Source organism: Grus americana, chromosome 1 (assembly GCF_028858705.1).
Source record: "Grus americana isolate bGruAme1 chromosome 1, bGruAme1.mat, whole genome shotgun sequence".
Lineage (NCBI taxonomy): Eukaryota > Metazoa > Chordata > Aves > Gruiformes > Gruidae > Grus > Grus americana.
The window spans coordinates 11,604,537-11,631,759 of NC_072852.1; the positions used below are offsets into that span (position 1 = coordinate 11,604,537).

The 27,223-nt window shown below is 38.9% G+C and overlaps 1 protein-coding gene across 5 annotated transcripts in view; it reads left to right on the forward strand.

The window, feature by feature from the left end:
- The first annotated feature begins 4,397 nt into the window (after positions 1 to 4,397).
- Positions 4,398 to 27,223, forward strand: part of HGF (hepatocyte growth factor) — a 62,100-nt gene continuing 39,274 nt past the window's right edge. For 3 of the 5 annotated variants that reach the window (XM_054802975.1, XM_054803002.1, XM_054802995.1), the window contains exons 1-4: positions 4,762 to 4,981; positions 17,151 to 17,316; positions 22,031 to 22,143; positions 22,719 to 22,833. In XM_054802975.1, coding sequence (XP_054658950.1) covers positions 4,906 to 4,981; positions 17,151 to 17,316; positions 22,031 to 22,143; positions 22,719 to 22,833 — 470 coding nt within the window. In that variant the 5' untranslated portion in view covers positions 4,762 to 4,905. Of the gene's footprint in view, positions 4,418 to 4,761; positions 4,982 to 10,612; positions 10,674 to 17,150; positions 17,317 to 22,030; positions 22,144 to 22,718; positions 22,834 to 27,223 lie in introns of those variants that run through there. The other 2 variants (XM_054802986.1, XM_054803007.1) reach the window with 2 other exon arrangements.

Consider the following 27,223-nt stretch of genomic DNA (forward strand, 5'->3'; position numbering starts at 1 on the left):
GTGTATAGCCACAATACAGGATGTTCCCAAAAAACTTCAGGTGGATATTACTGGGAATTTTTATGAAAATAACTATTTTTGCATGCACATTTGTTTGCAAAAGTTATCTCCTTGTAGATAAAGCATTTAGATGTGGAAATATCTAAATTTTTATCAGATAAAATTTGATCAGGTATTTTCTACTAATAGAAATATGCTGTATTCTTGCATTTTTCTTTTAGTATTTTTTCCCCAAATATTGGAAATAGTAATTTCCAAGCTGATCTTGAAGGGCTTCATCAGCTGCCATTGGGTACCATAGCATAACTGGCTCAAATGGCTTTCATACCAGGACTTAAAAATTGTTTTCTTATTCATCTTAACTATTCTTAGTTAGCATATAACATATATCTAAAAAGCAATTACAATACGTGTCACGCAGGAAAACAATAAAGGATTTATGTGATTAACTGACTGCAGGGATGAACGCTGGATTACCTGACTAGGGTTTAGGGCCCAGACCTGAGCACCTGGGAGTCTGGGTACGGGGAAAGTTGTGAATTATATATATTTGAATATTATGAATATATGTGAATTATAATGGGTGGAACCAAGCAAAACCAAGTTACTTTGGAGCTTCTGTTCTTTTTTTAACCTCAGAAACTTCAAACCCATAGTTTTCGTTGCCCAGGAGCATGCATCTGTATATAAAATAATAATACAAACCTTTCAGTATTTTGTATATCCCCATATTATTTTCCATGTTTGTGCCATGAAAGTGCTCTGTCAAGGTGTGAAGCTGCTTGCACATGTGTTTTGGGTTAAAGGAAAGTGCAACTATAGTTTCAAGCAAAATCATACCATGCCTTGTGCCTACAAAGCCAGGTAATAGCCCCTGACTAATTTTTATTTATAAGCTTGGGCATAAGCTGAAGGAATAAGAAGCTTTTTAAAGCTAAACAGTTTAGATTATTAAATACACATGGAATTTTACTTATGAATGCCGTATTTGCAGACTACCTCAGGACTGCAGGTTAGTGTCCACATTGCAGAGGGAGGTGTAGGTCTTGTCTTCATCCTTGGGTTTCCCTGGTGGCTAATCAACAAGAAGCTGCATCCCAGGTGCCACACACTCCCGCTTCACTGCATGGGGCTCTAAACACTTGACTGGTGTGGTGAATTTGCCCTCTAGGACTAGCAGTTCAGATCTGCAGCATTTAGTACAATGACATGCAAAATCCTTTTGGCTGAATCTAAACTGGTGGACTCAGGGGAGACTCTGAGCTTCTGCTTTCAACTAGCCATTAGTCCCCGTGCTTGGATCTTGTTATTCCCTTCCCCCTCTTGCTTTCAGCCTTCCCCCCCCCCTCCTTTTCTTTTTTTCCTTTCTGCATGAAGAAGTCTTGGGGAGCGAGCTGGAAAGTGCCATGTCTCCAGCTGGGGCTGAGGTGCCTCAGCAAGGATTGACACTTGGCACGTGCTGTAGCTCTGCTTAAACTCTACCTTTCTGAACAGTGTCCAATCTCCCACTCCACACCTCGATCTTTTCCCTTCTTAGTCTCAAGCTCAGTTTCTAAAAAAAGAAAATAGAAGTCAATCTTGCTTGAAATGTGAAGCATAATTGCTTGGTTTGAACTTCTCAGGCAGCCTGAGACTTCTTTATCAATCAACTCAGTGTTGAACAATAATTATTACATGCACTTGCTTGTTTTATTTGGCTTATTATCCAATAGGACCATAACACAGCGATATCTATACTGGATACGTCAAGAAGTAAAATGGTGTATTTTGAACACAAGAGGTGATTCATATGACAGATGCTGGTTCATTTAGAAAAGCTTTCCTTTAAAGCTAACTGTGACTTGGTATTATTCTGTGTGTGTGTGAAGTTTCCTGCCAAAACTGCAAATATCTAGCATTTCTGAACAGCAAGTTACATCTGAAAAACAAATCCAACTGTGGTTATGGTCAGAAAAGCAAATATAAAAATAGCCGTTTCTATGTATTTGGTCATGTCTGCTTACTTTTCCAACCAAAATAAAGTTTTTTAAACTTTTTTACTCATGTAGACAATCCAGAGCCAATATATCTTTGGTAAAGTGTGCAGTAACTCTTTTCTTTTTAGCTATCTTCTACAGAAATGTTATGCTACTTTCCTAATACAGAGTTACACTGATTTGAAAGTCAGGTTATCAGGGCAAGTTTGCAAAGCTGCCAAAAGAAAAAAAAAAAAAAAGGGAAAAAAAAAGAAAACCAAAAATCCCTACTTTCAGCTAAGCCCCAAAAACAGAAGAGATTTACGGGTTAGAAAAAGTAACAGAATATTCTTGCATAAACCCTACAACTTTTGATTCTCACATTTAGATCTTTAGTTTCTCTATGTGCAGATTGAAACTTAACATGGAATTCTTTTTGAAAACTTAAGCATGAAATGAAATTTTTGCAGCCTTCCTTCATATTGAATTTCATTTCAAGGTAAAATTTGATTGAACTGAGCTAAAATATTATGCTTCAGTTGTAAAATACATGCAGCAAGAAGACACCGAAGAAGGATCACACTACATTTCACAGTATATGATGCAGGACCAGAGAGCATTTTCATTTCCCAGTTCAGATGCAAACCTTTGTCTTGACTGCCTACAAATAGAGCGTCTGAATACAGCATCTATAGGATCTTTCCCTTTGTAATCTCCCTTCTGTCCCTGGCCCTCCACTCCATATGCCTTAATTTCCACTGAGGGAAAACACATAGGGATTATGTAAAAGGTAGAGGTGTCCCCCAGGAGGTCCCCAAATTTGGACAAATGGAGAACCAGGACCATGGAGTTGCACCTGCATAACATATGCAGCCAAAGAAGCTTATGCCCATGACTTAAGCTCTCAAGCAGAACTGCAGATACATCATGAATAATACACAGGACTATGTATTAATAATGGGAATCCATATAGCAAAATATTTTCTCCATTAGGGAGCACCCTAGTCCTCAAGAGATGCAGCAGAAATCTTCTTAAAATTCAGGAGAAATCTGACTACAGGCCAAATACTCCCCTCAGGGAAGTCAGTGGCAAAAATATCTACTTGACTTTAATGGCGCATGATTTTGTGCTTTATACTAAAAAAGGTCACTCATCACATGAATGGACAACAAGTCAAATACATCTGGTTAACAGAATGTGGCTATTTTGGGCTCAGCATGGTGCTATTATTATTTTTGTTGCTTATTGTTTATATTTATGTCTATCTTTAAGCACAGGGAGAAAAACAGAAAACAGAAACTGAGATATGCATGTTCCATCAGTTGCAGTGGACAAGGATTTCGCACAAGGTCACTGGCCAGTGGAATACATTTTCTCTGTTCTCAGGTTGTGCATCTCCAAGGAACTCCTGCAAATTAACTTTTATTCTTGGGAGAAAAACAAGGACAGCAAAAAAAAACAAGCTAGAAATAATTTTCATTCTGCAGATTTCAGAAAGTATATTTTTTTTTCTCACATAAATGTGTTTTTCCTGTAATGCCAAATGTTCAAAATATTTTCTTCACAGACTCTCAACTCCTTTCTGTCCCCTTTCTTTCACTTACCAAGGCAGCAATTCCCAAATGGAAATTTTATGTTTGGCCACTGGGCATAAATTGGGTGGGGGGAAAAAAGTGTTTTGGGAATATAGGAAAAAGTTGAATAAAAGTTAACAATGAACATTTGTGGCTTGGGAAACAAGCCATTTTTAAGAAAAGTTGTTTCACTGCAAGGTGTTTATCAGCAGTATGGATAGTAAGTCTGGGCTGGAGAAGGAGACCCGTTTTCTGACTCACACGGCATGGGGCCACGCGCGGGTCTCGTTTATTTGTGGAAAATGGAGGGAAACAGTTTCCTGTGTTGTCACACACTCGTGCTATAGATGGTAGGTGGGTGCATGGGAGAAAGGAACAGTTTAAGTCAGAACTTTTCCTGAAGTGTTTATTTTTGGACACTCGCGTGTCACAAAGTCGGGTCTCATGGCTTTAAACAAAACCCAATGCCATTGCTTCTGTGAGGTTAAAATGAAGTGCAACAGAAGAATTACAACCACTTTGCCTGCGACAGAAGGAAGGTCAGGCCTCGCTTCGGACTGAGGCTCCATGGAGCGACGCCAGCCAGCTGATACTTGACCTTTAGATTCCCCAGAGTTGCCACAATTTTAGGGAAGTGGCATTTGTCAGATGGCCAAAGAGGGTGATGGGAAGGCCAGGCTGGTGGCCGGGGCAGCCACGGGCAGGTCAGAGGAAAGGTGTCTCCTTACTGGGACTTGCTTTGTCCCTGGCAGTGGGGTGGGGGAGTCCTGCCGAAACGGCTATGGATGAAGGTGCTGCCTGGGGATTGGGCCGAGCGGCAGGTGGAGAAAGGGAGAGGTTGTGAAGGGAAATGTCTGCACGGAGGAAGAGGTTTGTACTGGCTGCAGGTGAGAGAGCAAAGGGAGCTGTGGGGCCAGGAGGGGCTGGGGGGGAGGCTCCAGGGGGCTGCACGGCAGCAGTGGACAACAGCCGCGGGCCAAGAGCTGGGGGGCCCGGCTGCTCCTCCTGAGCCCTAAGGGATGGAGGGATAGAGGGAGGGAGGGAGGCAGGGGGGAAGGAGGGAGGGAAGGAGGGAGGGAGGGATGAGGCGGTGGAAGCCCTCTCCCTGCGCTGGCTGCGGGGCGGAGGGGAGGCAGCTACTGGGGAGGGGAGGAGGAGAGGAGGCAGACAGGGGATGTTGTTAAACAGTTTCTTACCGTAAGAGGGAGTTGGGACCCAGATCTTTCCAGTTAATCACACAACAAACTTAGATCATCGCAATAAAAAGCAGCTCGGCTCACTCTGCCTCCTCTAGTGACCGGCTGTGCACAGGGTCCTTCCGAGGAGCCATCTCCTCTCCTCCTCCCCGCCAGCCGCCGGGGGGGTCGCCAGCACCATGTGGGCCACCCAACTCCTGCCAGCCTTGCTGCTCCATCAGCTGCTGCTGCTTCCCATCACCATCCCTGTGGCAGGTTAGTTTTTCTATCACTTCGCTTAGTGACCCCCCTCCACCTCACAGCTGCATCATTTTCCCTCTCCCTCTCTCCGCCGTGGCGAGGGTGGGTGCTCGGGGCGGTGCACCGGGCGCGCACACACCCCCCACATCCCGCAGGTGGGGAGACCCCGCCACCTCCAGCGCCCCTCCGCTCCTACCTGCTCGGCGGGGCAGGCACCTCGCTCTGGCTCTGCAGCGGCGGCCGGGCGGGGGCTGAGGTGCGCCGGTGCCCGCCCAGCGCCTCCCGCGCCCGCGGAGGGCTGCGGTGCGGAGCGGTGCGGTGCGGAGCGGTGAGGAGCGTACGGGGGGCAGCGGGACAAGCCGCGTTCTGCCTGAGGCAGGGTGTCCGCGGCCAGCGCTTGGCGGGGAGACACGGCACGATTTGGTGGTTTGCGGGAAGGTCGCTGCTGCCCGCCACCTCCTCCCCGGGTGAAGGGGCACTCGGGGCTCCCTCAGGACGGGGAGCCCTGGAGACGCCGAGGGCGGGAGAAGGAAATCTCATCGCTGGCCATAGGTGCTCCCGGCCGTTATCAGGACAAGAACATGTATCCTTAATTTCCAAGTGGTAGAATGGATGTTAAATAACAGCTGACAAGGAATACCCAAAGCACAGGACGGTACTTGCTGAAAGGGAATGTCCTTGCTGAAGTTCAGCAGCGTGAACATGCTATTTTCAGACAGAAATACTTGTAATTTCATTAGACGTTCCCGATGAAATCCGGGAGGCGGGGGCGGGGGGGGGGAAGGAACAAACAATAAGTAATCAAGTGCTGGAAGCTCTTTAGCTGAATTTCTTTCCTGAAGTGTCCCCCTTGGACTGGATATCTGAAGAGCTAACTCTGTTTCTATTGGCCCTCTGGGGATACGTTTAAGAGGAAAAAAAAAGTTTGCAAAGGTTTCTACAAACCTTTCCTTCCTTCCTTCCACCAACATTGTTAGGGTCAGACCTTTGCACAGACAGAAACAAAAGAGAGCCACAAATTCGGGGAAAGGATCTGTGAGGAGCAGGCAGAGTGAGGGCTGGCACACACAGTATCCGGGTCCTGGGGCAAGGTCTGAGGGCATCAGGGCACGTGTACAGCAAGTGATGCTGATGGCTTCCAAGACATAACTACATTTTCTAGTAAAAAAAAAAAAAATATGCTGAAATAGGATTTCAAAGTGGAATATTGTGTGATCTGAGTGGGCAAGTAAAAAAAAGTGGCAGCATCATGGGCAGTAAAACCTGTCATTTTTCCCCTACAGTAAGAGTGTGGTTCTGTAGGATGCTGAACATCTCACCAGAGCTTCTGTGCTCAGTCTGCTCAGTGATGATTTTGTTTTCGTGGGCATTCTTAGCAGGTGACAGAGAGATACAGACACTATGCTACTACACTTTTCTGAACTCCTTTTCCATGTACATTGCAATTTCCATTTTGTGGACGTGTGACCTCTCTGAAAAGTGATGACTAGAGCTATTTAGGAATTTTCTGAGGAAATGTTTTGGTTTTTTCAACTGGAAAGTGCTGACCTATCAAAACTTTTCACAAAAATTATTCCTTTTAAACCGAAACTTTCTTTGGCTTGGTTCCCCCAAATCAAATGAAAGTTGCAGCAGGAGACATTCACTATACCTTGTGGTACCTGCTGTTGAGAAACCCTCAACTGTGACAAAAACTCATCAATTGATGGGCTAGCTTGAAAAACAAAAGTGCAATAACCAACCTCCCCAACTTTATTCCATGGGCCAAAGATGCAGAAACTGGTCTATAGCCAAGTTCATAAGAAGCTAGGTCATGCTTAATCTCTTGATAGTCAGGTGGTTTTTCTTGAATGAGAGAAAGTCCTTGTTCTCCCTGACTGTAGGGTCTTAGCGCTGGTGTGTAGTATACCAAGTTCAATGAATATTTAATCTACCTAATATTCCAAAAAGAGCGATTGAGAGACAGCCTCAGTACTGCCAGTATCAGTGGGTGGATGATTAGGGTTGTGCCCAAACCAATGGGCTCTCCAGTTTAGGAGTGGATGGTTCATCTTGATGTGGAGGAAAATTAGGTTTCTAAAACTTCAGAATTTTTCACAGAGTAGAACTTGTTTTCTGGCCAACTTTCATAGTGACAGTTTCTTGGCAACCCTCCCTTTCTTAACTTTCCTCCCCCACCCGCCTTAATATTAATCAAACCTGTTGTTTGCCTTATGGGCAAGAAAAAGGACTCTTACCACACACTGCCATTGTGCTTACCTTGCTTTTTAAAACTATATGATCTTCAACAATAGTGTCTGGATTTTTACAATGTAGGCAAGGGGAAATTGTGCCATTCTTTTCTGAAAATATATTGATTGCTTTCTAAACATACATGGTATATTTGTACAGGATGTTGAATTCTTTTAATTGGGATGTTTTTAAGAAGGATTAATATTTGCCTACATATTTATTATTTTTATATATGAAAACCAAACTAAGTGATGAAAGCAGAATTTAAAAATAGGAAGAAAAGAAGTCTTTTGCCAATGCATGTCCATACTTTTTCTAGTACAGTTCTGTCAAAGCTGATTTTAAATGTACCTAATGATGAGTGTTATTTCTTCTGCGAATGGATCTTTTAGGTTTGGAACCCCATGTCCTAAGTTCTGTGTGAAGACAAAGTCCTGTGTTGCTGAGTTTGCTGACTAATACATGTTGGGTTATATCAATGGGTAAAGAAAAAGGAGGGTGAAGAAAACACAGAAATTTTCATGTCAGCAAGCTGTCCACTCTATCAGTTTCTGAGTTTCTTTTTAATATATAAAAGATAAGATGGTGATTGGTGAAAGATAAATGTGCAAGGTTCCTATAGACTACTTGCCCAGTCATATCAATAACCTGTAAGTCTCCATCAATTGCACAAAGAAATTAATCTGTAGCTAATAACTTTATCAAGGAGTTTTCTTCCTTGTTCAGATATTCTTATTATTCAGTATTCTTAGACAGTATCTCTTTAATAAAGTTAATCTAGTGAAACTAAAAGTGACTTTTTAATCAAAGCAAAAAGTAGATTGGTATAGTGCAAAAGAGTGAATGTTAAAGAAGTATTTAAATTAAAGATATATTTTTCTGTGAAAAGACTGTCAGCCAAGTGTGTTTATTCAAATTTCTCAGCACTTTCTGTAGTTTGGATGATCTGAAACAGTTGCTAATGAATATGTGGGAGTTGCACTTAGTACCTATAAATAAATATTGCTTAAAACAAATAAAATAAAATAAAATCCCATAGCCATAATCGATGTATGAATGTTGTGTATTCCTGTGGTCTGCATAGCTAAGTATATTTTAAAAATTTAACGTGATTTATAGTTCCCCATCCCAGCTGTAGATAATCATTATACTATATACTGTCAACAAAGCGAAATGATACTCTGCCAGTTGGAAGACTGTATTCCTTCTGTTTAATGGAATCCTTTTGGTGCTCAGTGCCAGGGGCTGCTTGTTTTGCTCTCACATGTAATACAGCACTTACCCTGCTTAACAGATTTTCTGTTTCTATTAATGCTATTTTCATAAGCAACATAGCAGGAGAATATAGAGTTGAAAGACGCGAGATTAAAATGTTGCATAAAACTCTGGAAAATTGTGCACCGAAGTCAAGGAAAGGAAAGCCTCTTATTGGAGGAGCTCATCTGTCATTATTGTAATACTTCAACTGAGGCCAGGGTTGGAAGGGAAATGCGCAGTCTCCCTCGGAGAGTGTAATATCTTCCCTTTGGATCTTTATGCTGAACATTAGTTTGCCACTTAAGCAATTCGAACTTTTCCAAGGAGATTTGAAAGCAGGATAACTGGGCCCCTCGATGGGTAAAAGCTTGAAGTGGAGAGGAGAAGGTTGCCCTGAACACTTTGCAATTACTTGTACTGGATGAGTGTTGGAATTTCACTTTCTCCCCATGAGCGTTGAGGTGGGGGGTTGAAGGGCAGAGGCTACAAGGCAGCACGAAGGTGAGACAGGATTGATCTCCATGCTTCCTTGGGAACATGAACAGTAGGAGAATTGGCATGATATGAGCAATGTTTGTACCTTGCAATGGGGAAGTATGGCAGCTACAAAGAACTGGGAAGGGGTGAGGACATCCTCACTGTTACCTCATCTTTTTTTTCGTAGGTTTTTTTGGCAGTGCCCTCAGAGGATAGTAGAGCTGTTCTCAAACATGGTTAGTACCTACACATAAAGCAGCGCTGCGGCAAAGCTGAGTCGGGAACACGCTCCAGATTAGTCAGTGTTGGCAAAATCTAGCTGCAGGAGTGTTCAATGGCTTGTGGGCCTCCACCCATGTGCTGTCTGATGAGACCGGCCATGCCTGGCAGTCCTCGGTGCTGCTGGCCCAGCTGGGGACTGGCTGCTCCCTCTGTCTCCCCCCAGCTCCAGCTCTTCCTATGACTCCCCGCCTTGGCCGGCAGCACTATTTTTACGTATACAACATGCAGCAAGACTCTTGTCACTCCTCAGCTGTTTTGCTGCCCTCAGCAGTCTGTCGCTCTTTGCCCAAATCCCTCTGCCTTGCCTCTTTGTGCTTTTCTCTTTACCCTCCACTCCATGCCCGCATGTCCTTAGTGGTGGCTGAGACCCAGTTGCAAAAAAAGCACACAACATGCTGGGTGCCTCGGAGGAGACACCAAATGCTTGTAAAGATTGTGGAATGCAATGCAAAATGGTGGGGATTTAATTCTTGTGCAAAATGCATAAGAAGACAAATCTTACAAGGGAAAATCCTGTCAGTAATTTAGCCAGAGGTTAGATACAGCAAGTCAGAGTACAAACTGCAGAACATTTGTTTCTGCCAATGGGTCCCAGCATCCTGCTGAGCAGATAACCTTTTCTTGAAAGAAAAAGAGCTGTCCTTTTGCATCTACCATCCAATTTTAGAATATACTATCAGTTGTTAGCATTATCCTTAGCTTCTTGAGCTTTCACGCTGACTATAGGAGAGGGTTACAAAGGCAGGACTTAGCACAATCATGAAGTTGGGTTCCAAGTAACATGGCAATCTTTGCAGCTGCTAATAAGGGGTATGTGTGTGCGTGTGTGTCTGTGTGTGTGAGTGGTAGTATGCAATGTAAAGCCAAAAAGAAATATCTTTTTGCATTTCCTGAATCTGCTCAACAACTAGACTGAAAGCCAATATAAAAATAAGGAAAAAATTATCTTTATATTATATATCTATATTTCAACTACTTTCTAAAAATTGTAATTTTTTTCCATGATGGCTCTTTTGCCAAGAAAATAAATTTCAGAAGTTTAAAATAATCACATCATCCTCCAGATAGCTTTCTGTGAAACTGTTTAATTATGACAAACTAGAGATGCCTCTTTGGACAGCTGGTTTTATTTTGGTGAGTTTCCATCTATACAGCTGACTGCAGTTTTTATGGGTATGCTTGGTAAACTTCTTTCACGCCAAATTATCGTCTTACATAAATAACCGCATTAAACTTAATCTGCCATCTAAGTCTATTCAATCTACAAAGGTCTTTTCTTGGGCACATTTCAGAATTGTTTCAGTTTCTCATTATGTTGGTCTTTCTTTCTTCCTTTTTTTTTTTTTCCCCCCAAATGAGAAGTCATTTGGAAAAGGTGTTCACTTTTTTGCATTCTAGACAGGAATCTGGACATTTCTGATACTGAAACAGGCATAAGGAGAAGTCAAAGTAAATGAAAGTAAGTTAAAAGTAAGTTAAAAGCACTGAGCATTAATTCTTTTTATCAAAGTGACTCTGTTAGGACTTGTTTTAAGAGAGAAAACAGCCTTGAATGTATTTGTCCTTAAAGTGCTTCCTAACTGTTCTCATAGATAACAATGCTTTGATGATCCTGTTAATGATTTTAGTATCAACATTCACCTTTAACATCTTTTATTACTGTGACCATACAGTTAACTTAAGCACGTGGTGTCTGAAACCATTTAGTTACATCTACTTTCACCATCTGGTCAAGTTTAGGTTTTGGGTTTTTTTCCTTAATGAAGCCAGTATATTTATGCTGTCATACCGGGGCCTGCACCAATATGCAATTTACCCTTGATGTTTTATATCCTTTGAAAAGCATTGTCTTGGAAATACATAACTGAATTTAATTAAAAGTATCCCTTGAACCACGTTTTATAGACAATTTAAACACCTCACTGCGTTTGCATACTTCCTTCAACCTAAGTATGCCAAGAACTGTTGCTTTACTTCAAACCTTACTTGTTGATTTTTCTTCTTACACGAGCTTTGCCAAATGCAATTTTATGCATATCATTAAGCATACTTTCTTTTTTATTTTCATATTAAATTTTCACTATTTATACTGAGATAAGCATTCGGCTTTGATATCCCTTATGAAAAATGTTTTCTGACACTGTGATAATCCATGGTTTTGCAGATTTTTGCTTTGTACATTTTATTGAGATTTAACATTTGCTTGTTTCTTTTTTTCCATTCATATACATATTTAAGAATATCTTTGCCTGGGTGTTACCATGCAATTTTTGTTGAGTAAGGTGTTCCCTGATAAAATGTTTGCTACAGTTATTGTGTTGAACTGTGCTTTCCTGCATTTATTTCAGATGTGTTTAGGGTTGGGCTTTTTCCCTTTTTTTTTTTTTTTTTTTAAGGTCTTTCGTCTGATGCTATATTTCTGATTTTTTTATTCTCCCTAAAATTTAAGTCACATGAAGTTCAGCCTTCATATTAATTTTTTTTTCTAGCTCATTGGGGAAATCCAGTTTACTTTGACTTGCAGTGATGATTATTTGAAAAATTAAGTTAATAGCTAATCTCATTTTGACATTCTGACCTGGTTATCAGTTATAACACAAATAATTCAATCTCTAATTAGTCCATCTGTTAACTGCTCAAGGTCAAGTGACTTCATTTCATTAAAAACATGATGCAAAACATTAAACAGTGATCTAAAATGCCAGTGGATACTAAAGAAAGGGACTATGTCTGTTCTTTATTTCTGAAATACTTGTAACACTTTCTAAGACCAATTTTCTTTACTGGAATATATTTTGAATCTTCAGCTTCTCTGAGCTTCCTACATAGTGTGTGGACAATTTCCCTTTTGTAATTTTTCTTCCCAGTGCCATCTTATTTTGCATTTCATTGCACTATTTGGAAGGCCTGTAGTTGATTCCTGCAATTCTCTGACAGTATCTTCCAGCCTAAGGATTTTAGTTATCTTTATTTTCTTGATTTTTTTTCCCCCAAAGATTTAGTTTATCTCTGACATCTAACAAACATAATGAGCAGTGGTGCTGTCATGTGACTGTCCATATTTTTTTTCAAACTGAAAATTATAAAAGGTCTTTTTTCCATCCATGGTATGAAGAAAACCTGTATCCAACTTACTTACATAAGTAATTACCACAATAGAAAGAAAAATAAAAAATCATTACCCCAGAGAGTTGAAAGTTTAGCACAACAAAGCAAGTAACTACTTAATACAATGCTGAAGTTCTGCAAGTGTAAACAAACAGGATAAGGAAATAAAACTCCATACCAAACCATCAAGATTTCATTAAGAATCTTGATTTAAACATCAACCTTTAATTTAAATGTATTTATCTTCTCATTTGGAAAATTTGGTGTTGAGTTTTGATGTGTTTGTTCTGTATAATAAAGTGGGATGCAAAATTAGAAAGAAATGAAAGGAATGAGGCTTCTCACATCATCAGGAGACTTCACGCCATGTTTCTTTAAGGAAGCACTAACTATTGCATAGACTAGACTGAAACTTGGAAACCCTGGAAGCTGACGTGCCAAATGCATCATTACTCTTGTTTAATAAAAGCGTTGTAGAGTCTATGACAAGCCCATAAAAGTAGCGATTTTTCTAGGGGAGACAGCCAGTATGGTTCAGTTGTACTCTGTAAGACTGTAACTCCAAAGCCTAAATATACATCTATATTAGAAAAAGCTGGAGTGACGGACGAGGGAGAAAGGGATTACCATTGAGGTAGATAGTGTCAGATAATTTCATGGTAAAATTTGCTGTAGACACTACAAGTAGCGTTTTGATCTTACTATTATGGGCAAAGGTGATCTTTTGGCCTGTTAATGTCCTGTATGCTCTTTTGATTACCACAACAAAGGCATCATATTGGCTATATTAGTTTATTGCTGCTAAACAAATAATGCAAAACCAAATCTTTTTTGTGGATTTGGTGGACTAAGACCCGAGGGTTTGAAACTGGACTTGCTTAGGTATATGAACTCTAAATGGCCTGAAATGAGATTTAAACTGAATTCATTGACTCTCAAATAGCTCAGTATCAGACCTATTGTTCTCTGCAAGGTGTGCATTTCTAATTGGGATATAGGACATAATCAGGTAGTTTCAGGATGAGTAGTGTGATGGTGTGGGAGCCCAAAGCCCTTTTTGGTGTGGGACACAGGGCCAGAAGAGAAAAAGGAAGTTACTTTGCTGCCATATAGCCATAAGCTCAATGGTTAGAAAATATCTGCAGAGCAGGAGAGGTCAAAATACAAACACCTTTGCTGATTCAAACCTATTTCTCTTGTTAATCAAGCAAGTGTCTTAATTTCTATGATACTGAATGTTATGGCATCCATTTCTCTCAGTACATGCTGTTTTACTGGTTCTATTTTGTATAAATGAAATTGCAGTTAAGAAGGTTCTGGAGTACAGGTACTGCAACATACAAGTGAGTTTTCTTACAAAAATGCTGCAGAATTATAATTTACTGTACGTCTGATTATTGATTTGGCATGGACTGAAACTACTCCAAGAAAAGGGAAATATTTTCCCCCAGATGCTCTATCGTTTCAGCAGTCTCAGTTAATGCTTCGCATCTGAGAGGATTATACAGAAACCTCATATGAAAAGATAGAAAGGGAACACAAAGTTGAGTTCTTGTAGCTCCCAGGTAAATGTCTTTCACTGTATGGAAACTTTTTTCTTCAGTAACTATTTAAAGCATTTTATGAAAATGGAAGAGCTCCAGCAGAGACTGTGGGAATCCCAAATGAGAATACGGAGTACTTGCCCAATGCTGTATTCTACTAAAGCAAATGTGGTCGTTCCCATTTCCTTGGGCACTGGTTGAGCTCTTCTTTTTTCTGTTCAGCCAAGGTTGCTATCATGTTAAGAAACAGAAAGAGGCACCACTCTCACTTACCTTTTGGAGGAATTTAGTAAGTCAACTGAAGAAATATATTCAGTTAGTGGTTGTTTCTGTTGAAGAAAAAAAGTTGATTCATATTTGACTGGATTCTTTTGTGTTTGAATCAGCTGCTATTATTTTCAAATTTAAGTGGAATGTCAGACTCCCTTAGTAATATGATATTCAACTACAAGATACATCAGAGGATATGGTCCACAAAAAACCCAAAAGCCTTGATAAATCAAAGTTTAGGAAACTGAAATGAATGGCAATCACAAATGAGGAACATTAGTTATAGCATATTGCATGATAACCTTTAATGTAGAACATATCTTGGGCACTATTTTAATTAAAATTTTAATAAGAAAAACATCTAATTTGAAGTTTAAAAAGCTTATTTATTTTCATTTATTTTATTGTTAGAGTTGTAAAAGTAACGCTTTGCGGTATTCTGATGGTTCTAAGAGTCACATCACAGATGCATTTGGCCCTTTGCCTTTTGGATTATAGGCAAGTCGTAGAATGTTGTTGTTTGAAAGCTAAAGTAAACCAGGCTGTTATGAATTGCTAAATGTAAGATCAAACCCATAATCCTCTTTGGACAACTGCTAGGAAAAGAAGAAAAAAAAAAAGCACAACTGTGAACCGTGTTTTTTAGGCAGAACAGAATTTCTTGACTTTTTTAATCATATTCTTGCATGCTAGCTGGTGAGTTTAAGAAGCTGTTATCATTGGGAATTAAGATAATGACACTTATCAGTAGATGGGAAATGTTAGCATCAGGAACTGTAAGAAAATACTTTGATTTTTCTGTACAGATTCTTACCTCCATTTGACATAAAAGTCTTGGCTGAGACAACATAGAACTAACAAATATGTCTTGTAAAATACTAGATTGATAAATTTACCACAAAAGCTTTATAGAAGACATGTTTTTCTGTTGTCTTAAACAGCAGATGCAATCCTTTTTGCAGCGCTTTGGCTCTGTCGCAGGTATGGCAAAAAATAAAGCAGCTTCAGTGTAGACACAACGTCTTCCAGTAACAGGGGGCTGATACTTAAGGCAAGAGCGTCCTCACAGCATTTCCCTAACATAATGGCTCATTTTGGGTACATGTGCACTGCACAAATACAAGGCTGAAAATGCTTGAGAGGTACTATGAGTCCCTACACGGCACCAAAACTATTAATATTCGATCTTTTCATCTAAAGCTTCTTCATATAATGGTAACATGGATTTGGAGGTAAATAAATTCTTTTTTCTGAAAATATTTGCAGTCCGAATTAAAATTGCGAGCTATTAGGTGTAGGGGAATAGCACAGTTCACCTTCAGCAGTTGAAAAAGGAGGAGAGTAGGATGGGGTGAAGATTATTTTATAGGGACATTGCAGCAGAGATATTCTACTCCTTTGATTTTCTTTTGCTTTTTAGAGGCTGAAGCTTGGTGAAATCTGATTTAAATGTCTTTGGTGTATTTTTAGGTGTCTTAGGGATAACTCACCACTGAGAGGTGTGATTTAGCTGCATCCAGTGAAAATGTGAGCTCACTAACTGATCAGGATTGAAGTTCTGCAAAGGGAACACCCTTAAGCCCTCTTTGGCTCTACAGCGTGTGGAGCTGTCAGTAACTCCTTCAGAGCCTCAGCTGTTCCAAGTCACAGAATTACTCTGAGCTGCTGCACAGAGTGCACCAAGCAGAAGTTAACTCTGCACTTGCATGAGGAATTAGCTATTCAGGATAACTGAGCACTAGGCTGAGGTTTCATATATTTGAAAGACTGGCAAAATTTAATAAACTGATCCTGAGCATTCATGTTCTATTATTGTTGCAGATTCTATAGAGAAAAATGAAAGGACAGCTGCGAAAACAGTTATATGGAAAGAAGTTATGAAAAATTCTATTATCTACTTTGTCAGTTAAGGAGGTATTCATTCACCTAACCTTACCTGGATTAGCTATCTGATCATCTGGGATCATTGAGCGAAATAGGAGAAATAGATCCAAAGGGCAATTTGTCCTCCCTGTGTTACTCATCTGTCACAACAGGGAGAATCACTCTCCAGAGGTACTCATCTGCCTTCACTGACGATGCAGCAGCGTACACTTGCAGACTGGTTTCTATGGAACAAAAAATAAAAATATGCATACATATTGGGAAAATTGTGGGTTATTCTTGCAAAAAACAAAGACTTCTCTTGCACTGTAGCCAAACATCTCTAGCCAATCTTCCCTGCTCTGTTTTGTACTCTTTCCTCTGGGCCTTTCAACAGAGACATGGAAACCAGATCAGTGCGTTCCTTTTTGCAGAAATCTTTGCAGCAGTGCAGACTATTTCCATGCTATGGCCTCTGCCTCCCCTCGTCTTCTTTTCTGTAGGCGAACAACTCTAATTCAGTCAGACCTAAACTGGACATAACACTCACACTGAGTCTTCACTGGAGCAGAGGGATGACAAATGCTTATTTTGTGTCACCTCCGGACTCCACTTCTTTTCACAGTTTGTGATAACAGTTTGCTCGTTTAAGAACAGTTTATCATATTCAAATTGTGATTCTCTTTAACATTTATATCCTTTTCCTTCTCATTGTAACTACGATCTGTCCATCCAAATAAGACCTTTGTTATCTTTTTCACTTGAGTTTTTAATGGAAATATTTATAAGATCCCAGATTATTATTATTATTGTCAGGCATATTTTGAGGGTTCTGAAAAAATTTCACAAAGGGTGACAAACTTTCTTTTTACCCTATTCTAGCATTATGCAAGTTTTTCTTTGAAATTAATTTTGCTATAATTCCTATCATTCCTGTTTTTAAGAATGGAGATAACCATCTAAAATAATCAATTCTTCTCAACTATCTGCTTGTACCTTATTTTTGTGAATTTCTCTATGCTTTAGGTACCCATGTTCCTATAATTCCTAATAAATGTTATTCATATCTAATGCCATCTTTAGTCTCAGCACTCTTCATTACAGTGGTGGTTTTTTGGTTTTTTTTTTTTACTTCTTTGCTTCTTTCTTAGAGGCTAAAGGAAAAAGGAGAAATCCTCTTCATGACTTCAAAAAAACAGGAGAGTTGATGCTCATTAAAGTAAACAAAACACTGGAAGTAAAAACCAAGCTGTTAAATACCACTGAGCAATGTGCCAAGAGATGTAGCAGGAACAAAGGACTTTCATTCACTTGCAAGTAAGTTATGTATCTCTTTTTTTTTCCCTAATGGAACCTATGTAACACCCTTTGACCAAAGGTCTCTCTGTAATTGTCATCAGCGGTAGCTTGTACTGAGGACAACCTAAAGATTTCTGTGATCTTGTTCTATCTGTCCAGAGAGTGTCAGTCTTTTCTGAAGCTTTATCTGGGTTGTTCTGTCTTCTTAGCTTGTCCAGTCTTTAATATCCATAACATAGCTGAAAAAATGTAGTCATGTTAAGATGTGGATGACTTGCACTGCACTATAGTGTTCGGTGAACATTTCTGAGATTTTTATGTCTCTTATAAAATGGTTATTGTCACACATCACAGCTGCAGTATTTCAGCACCACTTCAGACCATATTCTATCCTCATTCTTTGCACATTACTCCTGCTGAATTCAATGGGAACCTCACACATGGAGCACAGACACATGCACTGCCGAAGTTCACTGGCAAGTACTACTAATCTGATACAATGGAATCAAACCTGGGCTGCACAATCACTACAAGTATACGATAGCTATTCTTCAGCATCTGCTGTCTCTTCGAAACACATCATGCAGCTGATTGCTTGTCTGCCTTGTACATATTGTCTACTATTTCTTGGAACAAATCACTATTGTTTTTCCCATGTATTAGACTTAAATTATCCCCCTGGCCTCTCTTAGTCTAGACCATTAGCAATAAATGAAAGGACATGAATGCAGGAGAATCTTGGAGAGAATGGATGACTTCTGTACTGGTGAGTACTCGGCTAAATGTGAGCCTGATCTTGAAACATAAAAATGTTTTGACAATCGCTACAAGTGGAAGCTAGACCAAATGTGATAACAAAAGCTCTTCCTTGGCAGAAAAGGTCCTCAACTGTAATTTAATCCTTCTTTAAGCCTTTAATTCCAGTGCTGCAAGATCTAGTTTGTATTGTTTTGTACTTTGACTATTTATATATGTAAGCAATGAGTAAAGTTTACTTAATTTCTGTTAGAAAATATTTTCCAGGCACTAATATTTTTCACATGGTACAAGCCACTCTTTTTCCTATTGGCAGAGCTTCTACTGATATCATTGCCAAGTGGATCCGGTTGTATTTAATACGGCAAGAGATCCCGGAGTTCTGATGGTCAGCAGTGAGGAGTATTATAAAATTAGATTTCACAGTACAAAAAAATTCTGAATGATGCCAAGCAAACAACAATTCTGTATTCCAACATCTGGTTAGGAAAATTGTCTCAAGCTAGTTGTAGCTGCTCTGGCTGGTATGTTTTGTGTTCTGAAAATAAAAAGTAGGTTAATATAGTTGTTGATTCTATTTTACATGAATAATAATCTAGAATCTCTCTGAATTTTTAAAACTTCCTCATTTGTGAAGAATTTTTTTTCTATTGGGACAGTGTCTGTCTGATGGATTCATTAAGGGGCAGATTCTCCCTGCCTTAATCAGTCAGTAAAGCAACATAGAGGAGCCATGAGGGACTTTGACAACACAGCTTGGAAGAGTCCCACTCACAGATAGCAGAATGGCAATCAGTCATGTAACTATTTTGCACTGAAGATGAAAAAAGAAGCACAAATCTGACTACTCATGCTCTGAAATTCCATTTTCCCTGACACATTTTTAGCAAGGAAGGCTGGGAGCAGAGGTGTAGGTGGTTAGAGCTTGCCCGTGCTACCACTGTGCAGCAGAACAAGAGGGATTTTCTGTATCTGGGAACATTCTTGTGGTTTCCCATTTGGCCCCAGATGAGTCCAGTTGTAGTGTGCGTAGTTCTTTGATGCTACTGTAAACACATATTTGACATGTGTTCCCTTTAAAGGAACTAGCGATTACTAATGTTTCCCTTTTATTCCTGGGATCCTCAGTCTTTAACTTCATACAAGCATATGGTTACTACAAGGTGAAATTTGTTGCCAACTTAAATTAAAACCAATTAGTTTACCGGTAGCTGTGGGAGCATTCTAAAATAAGACAAGTAACACAATTTCAAATTTTAAATACTTGAAATGTAAGACTTGGATTTTCCTTTGTTTATTGGCATTTTCATGGCTTGATTCTGATCCTCCATATCCACGCAGTAGTTCTTCATCACTTAGGTCAGAGCAATGATGTTTTATTGTCTGGATGCACACTCAATTTGTTTAAGTATTAAGATCAAATAAAAGAGAAGTACTTTGTAACATAATTGTGACAATAGCACTGGGAGCAGCAACACCTGGGTCTGTGCCCTGTGAAGTACCCAAGCAGGAAGAGGGTTGAGTTTCTTTTCTGCCAGAAAGTGGTGAAGTAGCAGATTCCAGGCACTACAGACTTATAAAGGATCAACCACTCCTTATTTTCTAGGGGGAAAAATATTAGAGATGACTTTTGATTTATTTATGATAAGTTTCTGTATCACTTGCAAATCAATTTTCAATATTATATTTGGTAATCATTAGCCTTGGGTTTTTAACTTTGACACCTTTTTGTTGGGGCTAATATATGTCACTTCTCAGAAGGAACCTTTCCTGTTTTCTCTTGCTGTCATGCTTGTGCAGATCTTGGTCATTTCCACCTGAGTTACAAGATCCTTACCTAGACTTGTTTCTTCTTCATAACACTATTCCTAAAATCACCCATCAAGGTACCCCTTAGATTCACTTACCTTGCCTTTTTGACTTCATAACTCTGTGCATCATTTCCTTCCTTCCCTACAGCTTTATCAACCTGCTGCTAAGCTGTTCTTATTCCTTTGTTTCACCACCATTTGCAGTCCATTACCCCCACTGTTTTCCTTCAGTCATCCTTGCACCTTTTCCCACTACATTTCTTATGGATGAGAAAAAATATAGTTACAATTTCATTGGCTATGCAGATAACATTGCAGATATGTCACTTCTTTACCCAAAAAGCTGCGCCTTTCTTTTCCTTTGCTATCTGTTTAACTTCTGGCATGTCTTTGTATTTACATAGAAAAGGATTCCAGTATAGACCACAGGATTCCAGTATCTGATCAGAAAACCTACTATCTATCTCAGTACGAATAGCAACAACAAAAATTGTTGTGATCGGCAGTATCAGTAGAAGAAAGTCCAAGAATTTTCTTAAGTATGTTGTCTTTGGAAGTGTAAAAACCCTCCAGATTTAGTCCAAGAAAAGATTGTTAGAAACTTTTATGTGCAGAAGTGGCTGAAGCCAAACTGGAAAGAAACCAAAAGGCAACTGAAAGGCAAAAACTGAAAGAAATGTTTGTAAACAGTGCATTCTGCATTCCCACTTTAGGAGGGAGGAAGGGAAAGGAGAATGTAATTGGAAAGGCAGGAAAGGTCAAGGATATTTTTGTGAAGATGGAGTTAGAGGCTCTTGGATACGCTCATATTTGAGAACTAGCCAGGAGAGAACAGAAGGCTCAACAAGGGCAGAAGGATGAAGGTTAGCAGGTTGGAAACATTTGGAGTCAACAGAGTAGAGAGAGCAGTTGGATGAAAAATCTGTTTGGTGATGGAAACGATAATGAAGAGGATGTTTGAAAGAGAGAAGAGTCGGGAGGTTGGATAGGATCTTGTAATATTTTTAACTGAAGCCAGCAAGATCTCACATGGAAAAACTTGTATGGCAAGAGGGGAATTAAATGAAGATCAAAGAGCTTTGAGTTGGGGGATGTAGTGCTCAGGAATATGGCACAGCCAAAGTATGGATGAAGTGTGAGAAAGCTGTGTGTCTTTTGGAAATTATCAAGTAGTGTTAAAATGCCTTCTCAGATCAGAATAAAATATCTCAGAAGATTTGGGATGACTGACAGAAATATAGACTTTGTGGTGGGCTGGAGACAATAGTATCATGTCAGTGATTTTTTTATTTGGTTCTAATGAGAAATTAAGGGAAAAATGAATTTTCAGTGGGGTTTGTTGTTGTTTGTTTGTTTTCATTTTTTCTTGTTATTGGACTAACTGTTGCCTCCACCAAGGCAGTCAACTGTGTTTTTAAAATCCTTTAAAATATCTTACCTACACTTAATGAGATTCCTTTCAAAATTATGTTAGGAGAAAAAGGTCTGCACATTTAATTTAAAATATTGAAAGTGCTTTTATTGTTTTGATTTCTGTTTGTCTTTCTTGCCCCCCCCATCCACTCAATTCAGTACATGTTGTACTCTATCCTTGAAAGCAGTTAAAAATAAGAGAAAGAAAGAAAACAAAAGCAAAGCAAGGACAAGCTGTAGGTACACTATCACAGTTTAGATTATTCATAAAAATAAAAATAATCTTGTTTTTAAACAGCTCTGTTGTTCTAGGCAAGAAACAGACTCCTTGTGCTTGAATTTTCCTCAAGCCATCAGTGTGGATACTTAACTCTTTCAGAAGCATGTTGTAAGCAGAGGAAAGAAGGTGTTTTAGAGTCTTCCATTTTTTTTCCCCTGAGAAAGCAGCACAACTGGGGACACAAATGGAGTCACATTTATCTCACTTTTAAAATAAAGATCTTTAATGACAAGGGAACTCTTAGATTAGTGTGAACAACCAAGCTGGTATTTAATGTAATGGCCACATCAATTTAATTTCTTTGTTTCTTTGTTCTTGTCAGCACAGTTGTGGGTTTAAATTGTAATTTGGGCTGTTTCTCTGACTTTCCCAGTAAAAATAAATCTGATGTCATTGCATGCTCCTTGGCAGGCCATGTGTCATTATTATAAACCACACAGAGATTTTTTTCTCATCCAGATTTTCTTTGCAGGGCCTTTGCTTATGACAGAGTTACAAAACGGTGCCATTGGTTATCCTTCAACAGCTTGACAAATGGTGTGAGAAAGAAGCAAGACCATGCATTTGATCTGTATGAAAAGAAGGGTAACTGATTTATTTACCGATTTTGTTTTTCCAGCTATGCAGGGGGAAAAAAGCTGAGGTCAGTCAGTGACTTTTTGGCTATAGGAGCATTCTGGGTATGGGATGGTTTTATGTATTCTGAAAGCTGCATCCTACAGTTTTATTTACAAAGATCTTGGTTTTGCTGTCATGGAAGTTCATTTTGCTCAGTTTTCCAACCTACATATTTGCCTAACATCATGTGGACTAGTCTGAATTACTATTTCAGTTTACTACTTCAAAGCTCAGTTTTATGAGTTACTGCTGTTGACTTAATATTGCTTTTATTTACCTCATTATTGAGTGGGCGTCTTAAGTCCTCAGACATGGACTTTTGGTCAATCAGAGATTTCGGAAACATTTTCAGTAGCTTGCTTTGTGAAGTTAGTGATCAATATTTTGGAAAAAAAAAAGATACAATAATGTATGTGGACAATTAAACAGTATTTTGAATAATTAAGTATTTAAAGGCTATCAAAAATATATTATTTTTATGTGAGCTTTAATTTTAAATACATTAACCAAACCCTTAATTTTCTTCCCGTTTCTTTCAATAGATTATGTCAGGAATTGTATCATAGGAAAAGGAGCAGATTACAAAGGAACGATATCCGTTACCAAAAGTGGTATCCAGTGTCAAGCCTGGAATTCAATGATCCCCCACGAGCACAGGTAAGAGTTCAGCAGCAAAGACAATGGGAATAGTGCTCAGACAGCTTCCATAAAGCATGGTTTGACTTATTAGCAGACAAATTTATGAGAAAAAAGACCTTAGACACCAAAATCTCTTAGGTGTATTCTTGCCTTTCCCTGAGAGATGCCATTCTCCAGATCCCAGAAAATCCTTACCTTCTTGGGCTTTCGCCAAAGAGATCTCTCCTAATGCCAGCCTGTGTGTCTGGATCCCATCCTTCCCTGTGTCAGTTTTTTAGCTGTTTATATCCGTTTGATCTCTTAGCTACTGGCAGAAACAAAACATCTGTGTAACTTCAGCCTGGGGTCTGGAAGTTTATCACTGTTTTCTAATTGACTCCCAGGAAATGGGTAATTTAAAAAAATACATTATTAGGAAGCAAGGGATATTAGGGATCTTAGCTCACCTATTTGATCAGTATATAATTATGTTATTATATTTTGCATAGTTACTATTAATTCTCTATTCTTTGCAGAAAATGGTAAACACTATAAAACACTTAGACCAGGCAATAAATACATGGAAGGGACTGAACAGGTTATTGAAATCCTTTCCTTCAGACCATATGAGCAATAACGAAAGACTGATGCAGCAAGTATGGGACATAACTTTTGAGTTTAAGACCTGATATAGTGATGAACTGAGGCCATATCTACACCTTGAGAGTAGACTTAGTTCAACTATATAGGCTAAGGAGAGAGAAAGAAGCCAAAAACTGAAGCCAGTAAGAGTAATGGTCAAAACAGATTCAACTACAACAAACATTGTTGGAAACTAGCAGAAGGACTATGAAGTACTGGACTACTCTTCGACCATTTCTCTTTGAACCTTTTTTATGTTGCCTGTAGCCATTGAGATAATAAGCCCTGAAGAGCCCAGAACAAAGTGTCCTCTCACCCATAAACTTCCTACCCACATTGCTGCCTTTTGCTCTGGACTCCCGGCATCAGCACTTTGTTTAGGAGGAGCCAAGCTGGCGATTGCTAGTGAGGAACTGGGCTGTGCACTGCTCTGTCCTGTCCTGACCAAATCTATCCAGTGTGCAAGATGATATCTTGGAACAACATTAAAAAGCAAAGAATACTTGGGTTCTCTCATCTTATGATGTGTTACAAAGCTGAGCCTCAGGCTTGAACTTGACTGAACTTGGCTGCTTATAATATAGAAGGTGGTGTGTTTGATTTTCAGTGTGGGACCAGACTCGCTCTTAATTGTGAACGTATGATAAATACCATCAGCTCCCACAGCAATGACCTCTTGAGAGTCAATACCTTAAAGTATACAATCTTCATCTTACAGAAGTGAAAGAACTCTCAATAATTACAGCCTAAGCAAGAATGAGCATTTATTCTATATAAGATACATATGATTTTATATATTTAAAGAAAGAAAACTGTCTGGATGATATATATTATCACTAAATTGCATTTTAATATACAGCATACACAGTTTTATCTAATACATTTCGACAGCCACTCTTCTATGATGTATTTTATGAGAATGACTTTTCTCCTGCCTTGTGCAATAAGTTTAATTTTTAAAAGGTCACTGGATAAATGAGGTGGCTGCATGCTAATTTTGTTTTTCAACATCAGAAAATATGATTTCATCATCAGAGACATGAGGGAGATGGGAAGAAGCAGACAGTAGTGGTGTGTTTGGAACTTATTAGTAAGAAAGGCTGAGATTTTTAGGTCAGTTTTTCTCAACATCTGATTATCACAAAGTGCCATTGGAAAATAAATCCCTTTTTCATATTCAAGGGAGAAATGTACTTTACTGATTTTTCATTATCCTAGAAAGAATTGAAATAACTTCAGACTTTAAACTTGTGCTTGGATTTAACAAATTATATTTTTATTTATTTGTATTCCACTAGAACTTGGAGACTCTGAGCTGAAATCAGGTTTCCATTATTTTTGTCTCCATCCTAGTACAGATTACAAGACTATCTTTTTTTTTCTCTTACGATCTTTTTTATCTGAATGGATAAATCCAATGCAAAAAGAGTTCAAAGAAATGGTCAAAGAGTAGACCAATCCTTCACAGGCTTTTTGCTAGTTTCCATGACTTTTGCTGTGATTGAATCTGTTTTTACCATTACTCTTACTGGCTTCAGTTTTTGGCTTTCTTCTTTTTTTCCTTACCTAATATAGTTGAACTAAATCAGCACAGAGTTTTAGGAGTGGCTCTATCTTCCGTTTCTGGGTGGGTCTTTACTGAATCTCATCTTTTCCTTCCTCAGGAATATTGCTTCAGTACCTGTTGAAGCCATTTGTTTATCTGACCCATCTTGAGTTTCTACTGCTATTCATTTAGACTATTTTTTTTAGTGTTCTGACAGCATATCTGACATAAGTTGAAATGTCTTTTCCCTATAGTTTCTAATGTCCATAATTTCTGAGCAGAAAGATTTTCCAATTTTCTAATATGCACTGACATGCTACATTAACATATACACAGGTTGCAATGTCCCATCAGAAATGTTTGCCCAGGGCTGTCTTCAGCTAAAAAATATCAAGAGATTTATATTACAAGACTGCAGAGGAAAAACAGAAGCAACAATTTTATAGCAGCAGGAATGACATAAAAGTTATTATCTTCAAGTACGAAAAATAAGAAATGCTCTTTTAAGTAATCATAGAATCATATCATAACACAGAATGGTTTGGGTTGGAAGGGACCTTAAAGCCCATCTAGTTCCAACCCCGCTGCCATGGGCAGGGACACCCTCTGCTAGACCAGGTTGCCCAAAGCCCCATCCAACCTGGCCTTGAACACTTCCACGTCACTGACAAAGATGTTAAACAGTGCCGGTCCCAGTACCGACCCCTGTGGAACGCCACTCGTCACGGGTCTCCACTTGAACATTGAGCTGTTGACCGCAACTCTTTGAGTGCGACCATCCAGCCAATTCCTTATCCACCAAGTGATCCACCCATCGAATCCATGTCTTCCCAATTTAGAGACAAGGATGGTGTGTCAAATGCCTTGCACAAGTCCAGGTAGATGACATCGGTTGCACTTCCCTTATCCACCAAAGCTGTAACCCCATTGTAGAAGGCCACCAGATTTGTCAGGCACAATTTGCCCTTGGTGAAGCCACAATGCTTCCACATTGCATTGACTAGAAACACAATGCGATCAACAGAGTTAGTTCAAAGATTTCATTACGGACATAAAACATGATTAAATGTCACATGTCAGAATTTTCTTTTTGTTTTTCTCTCTCTTTTTTTAAAAAAAAAAATAATTTATTCATTTGTAACATGGAATTTGCCAAGGACAGAAGGAACCATACATTTCTCTTCTGCTTTTATATATAAATTAAATCACTCTCTGTGTATGAAGACTGTCCCAAGTGCTTAGTTTAGTTTCCTAAGCTGCAAGTGTCTACAGTCTTCTAAAAGAAGTTAGAAGAAATTTTATTCCTTTTTTTTCTTCTAGAAAAATTACCTTGGTGATTAAAAAAAACCCCACCAAAACAAAACAAAAAACTCAACAGAAAAATAATCCCCAAACAAACACCCAAAATAAAGTACTGAGCACTTTCAGAATAAAAGATGCACTTTACTTGTGATATTTCCACCAGAATTTAAATATACGAAAGAAAAATACTAGAACAAATCTTAGAGAGCTCAAAAAGAAAATCAATTCATTAACTTGAACTACGAGTTTTGTGTTATCTTCCAATATATTTTACCCAACTTTTCAATTAACAACAACAACAAAATCTTCATGGAATTAAACATAACTCTGATTTAATGTGTTTTTTAAATACAGAGGTTTAGCTGCCATTTAAGCATTACTGCAGTGAAACGATTGGATTTTATGATCTCAAAGGTCTTTTCACAAAAGGATTCTGTGATTCTATGAAACTAGCACTGAAGTGCCATTGAGTTTGTCTGCAACGTGCAGCCTGAGTGTGGTCATGAGCTCTTGCAGTGGCATTGAACAGAATCAGCTCTGGGGTCGGGCTCCTCACTATGGGGTTACCAATTCCCTAGTTCATGCAGAAAAATAACTAACATTACCATAATAATAGTATATATAGCACTACTATATACACGCCTACATGTATCCTTGTATGTCAGTGTGTATGTGGGGGTTTCTCTAGAGGTAAGCACATAATTTTACAGACAGCTAAGAATACAAAACTTTGACCCTGGAGAGTTTATATTTGATGGACTGAGTATAAGCAGCAAAGTCTCATACTGAAAGTGTGTGTTAGGCAAAAAATATAGTATTAGCTCACATTTCTATTAAACCACTAAAGAAAAACAAAGTTCTTAACGTTGGCCCAAGAACCCCTAATCTAAGGGAAAAATCTTCAGGGGTGTTGTTATTTAATAGCCCCTTACAGCAAAA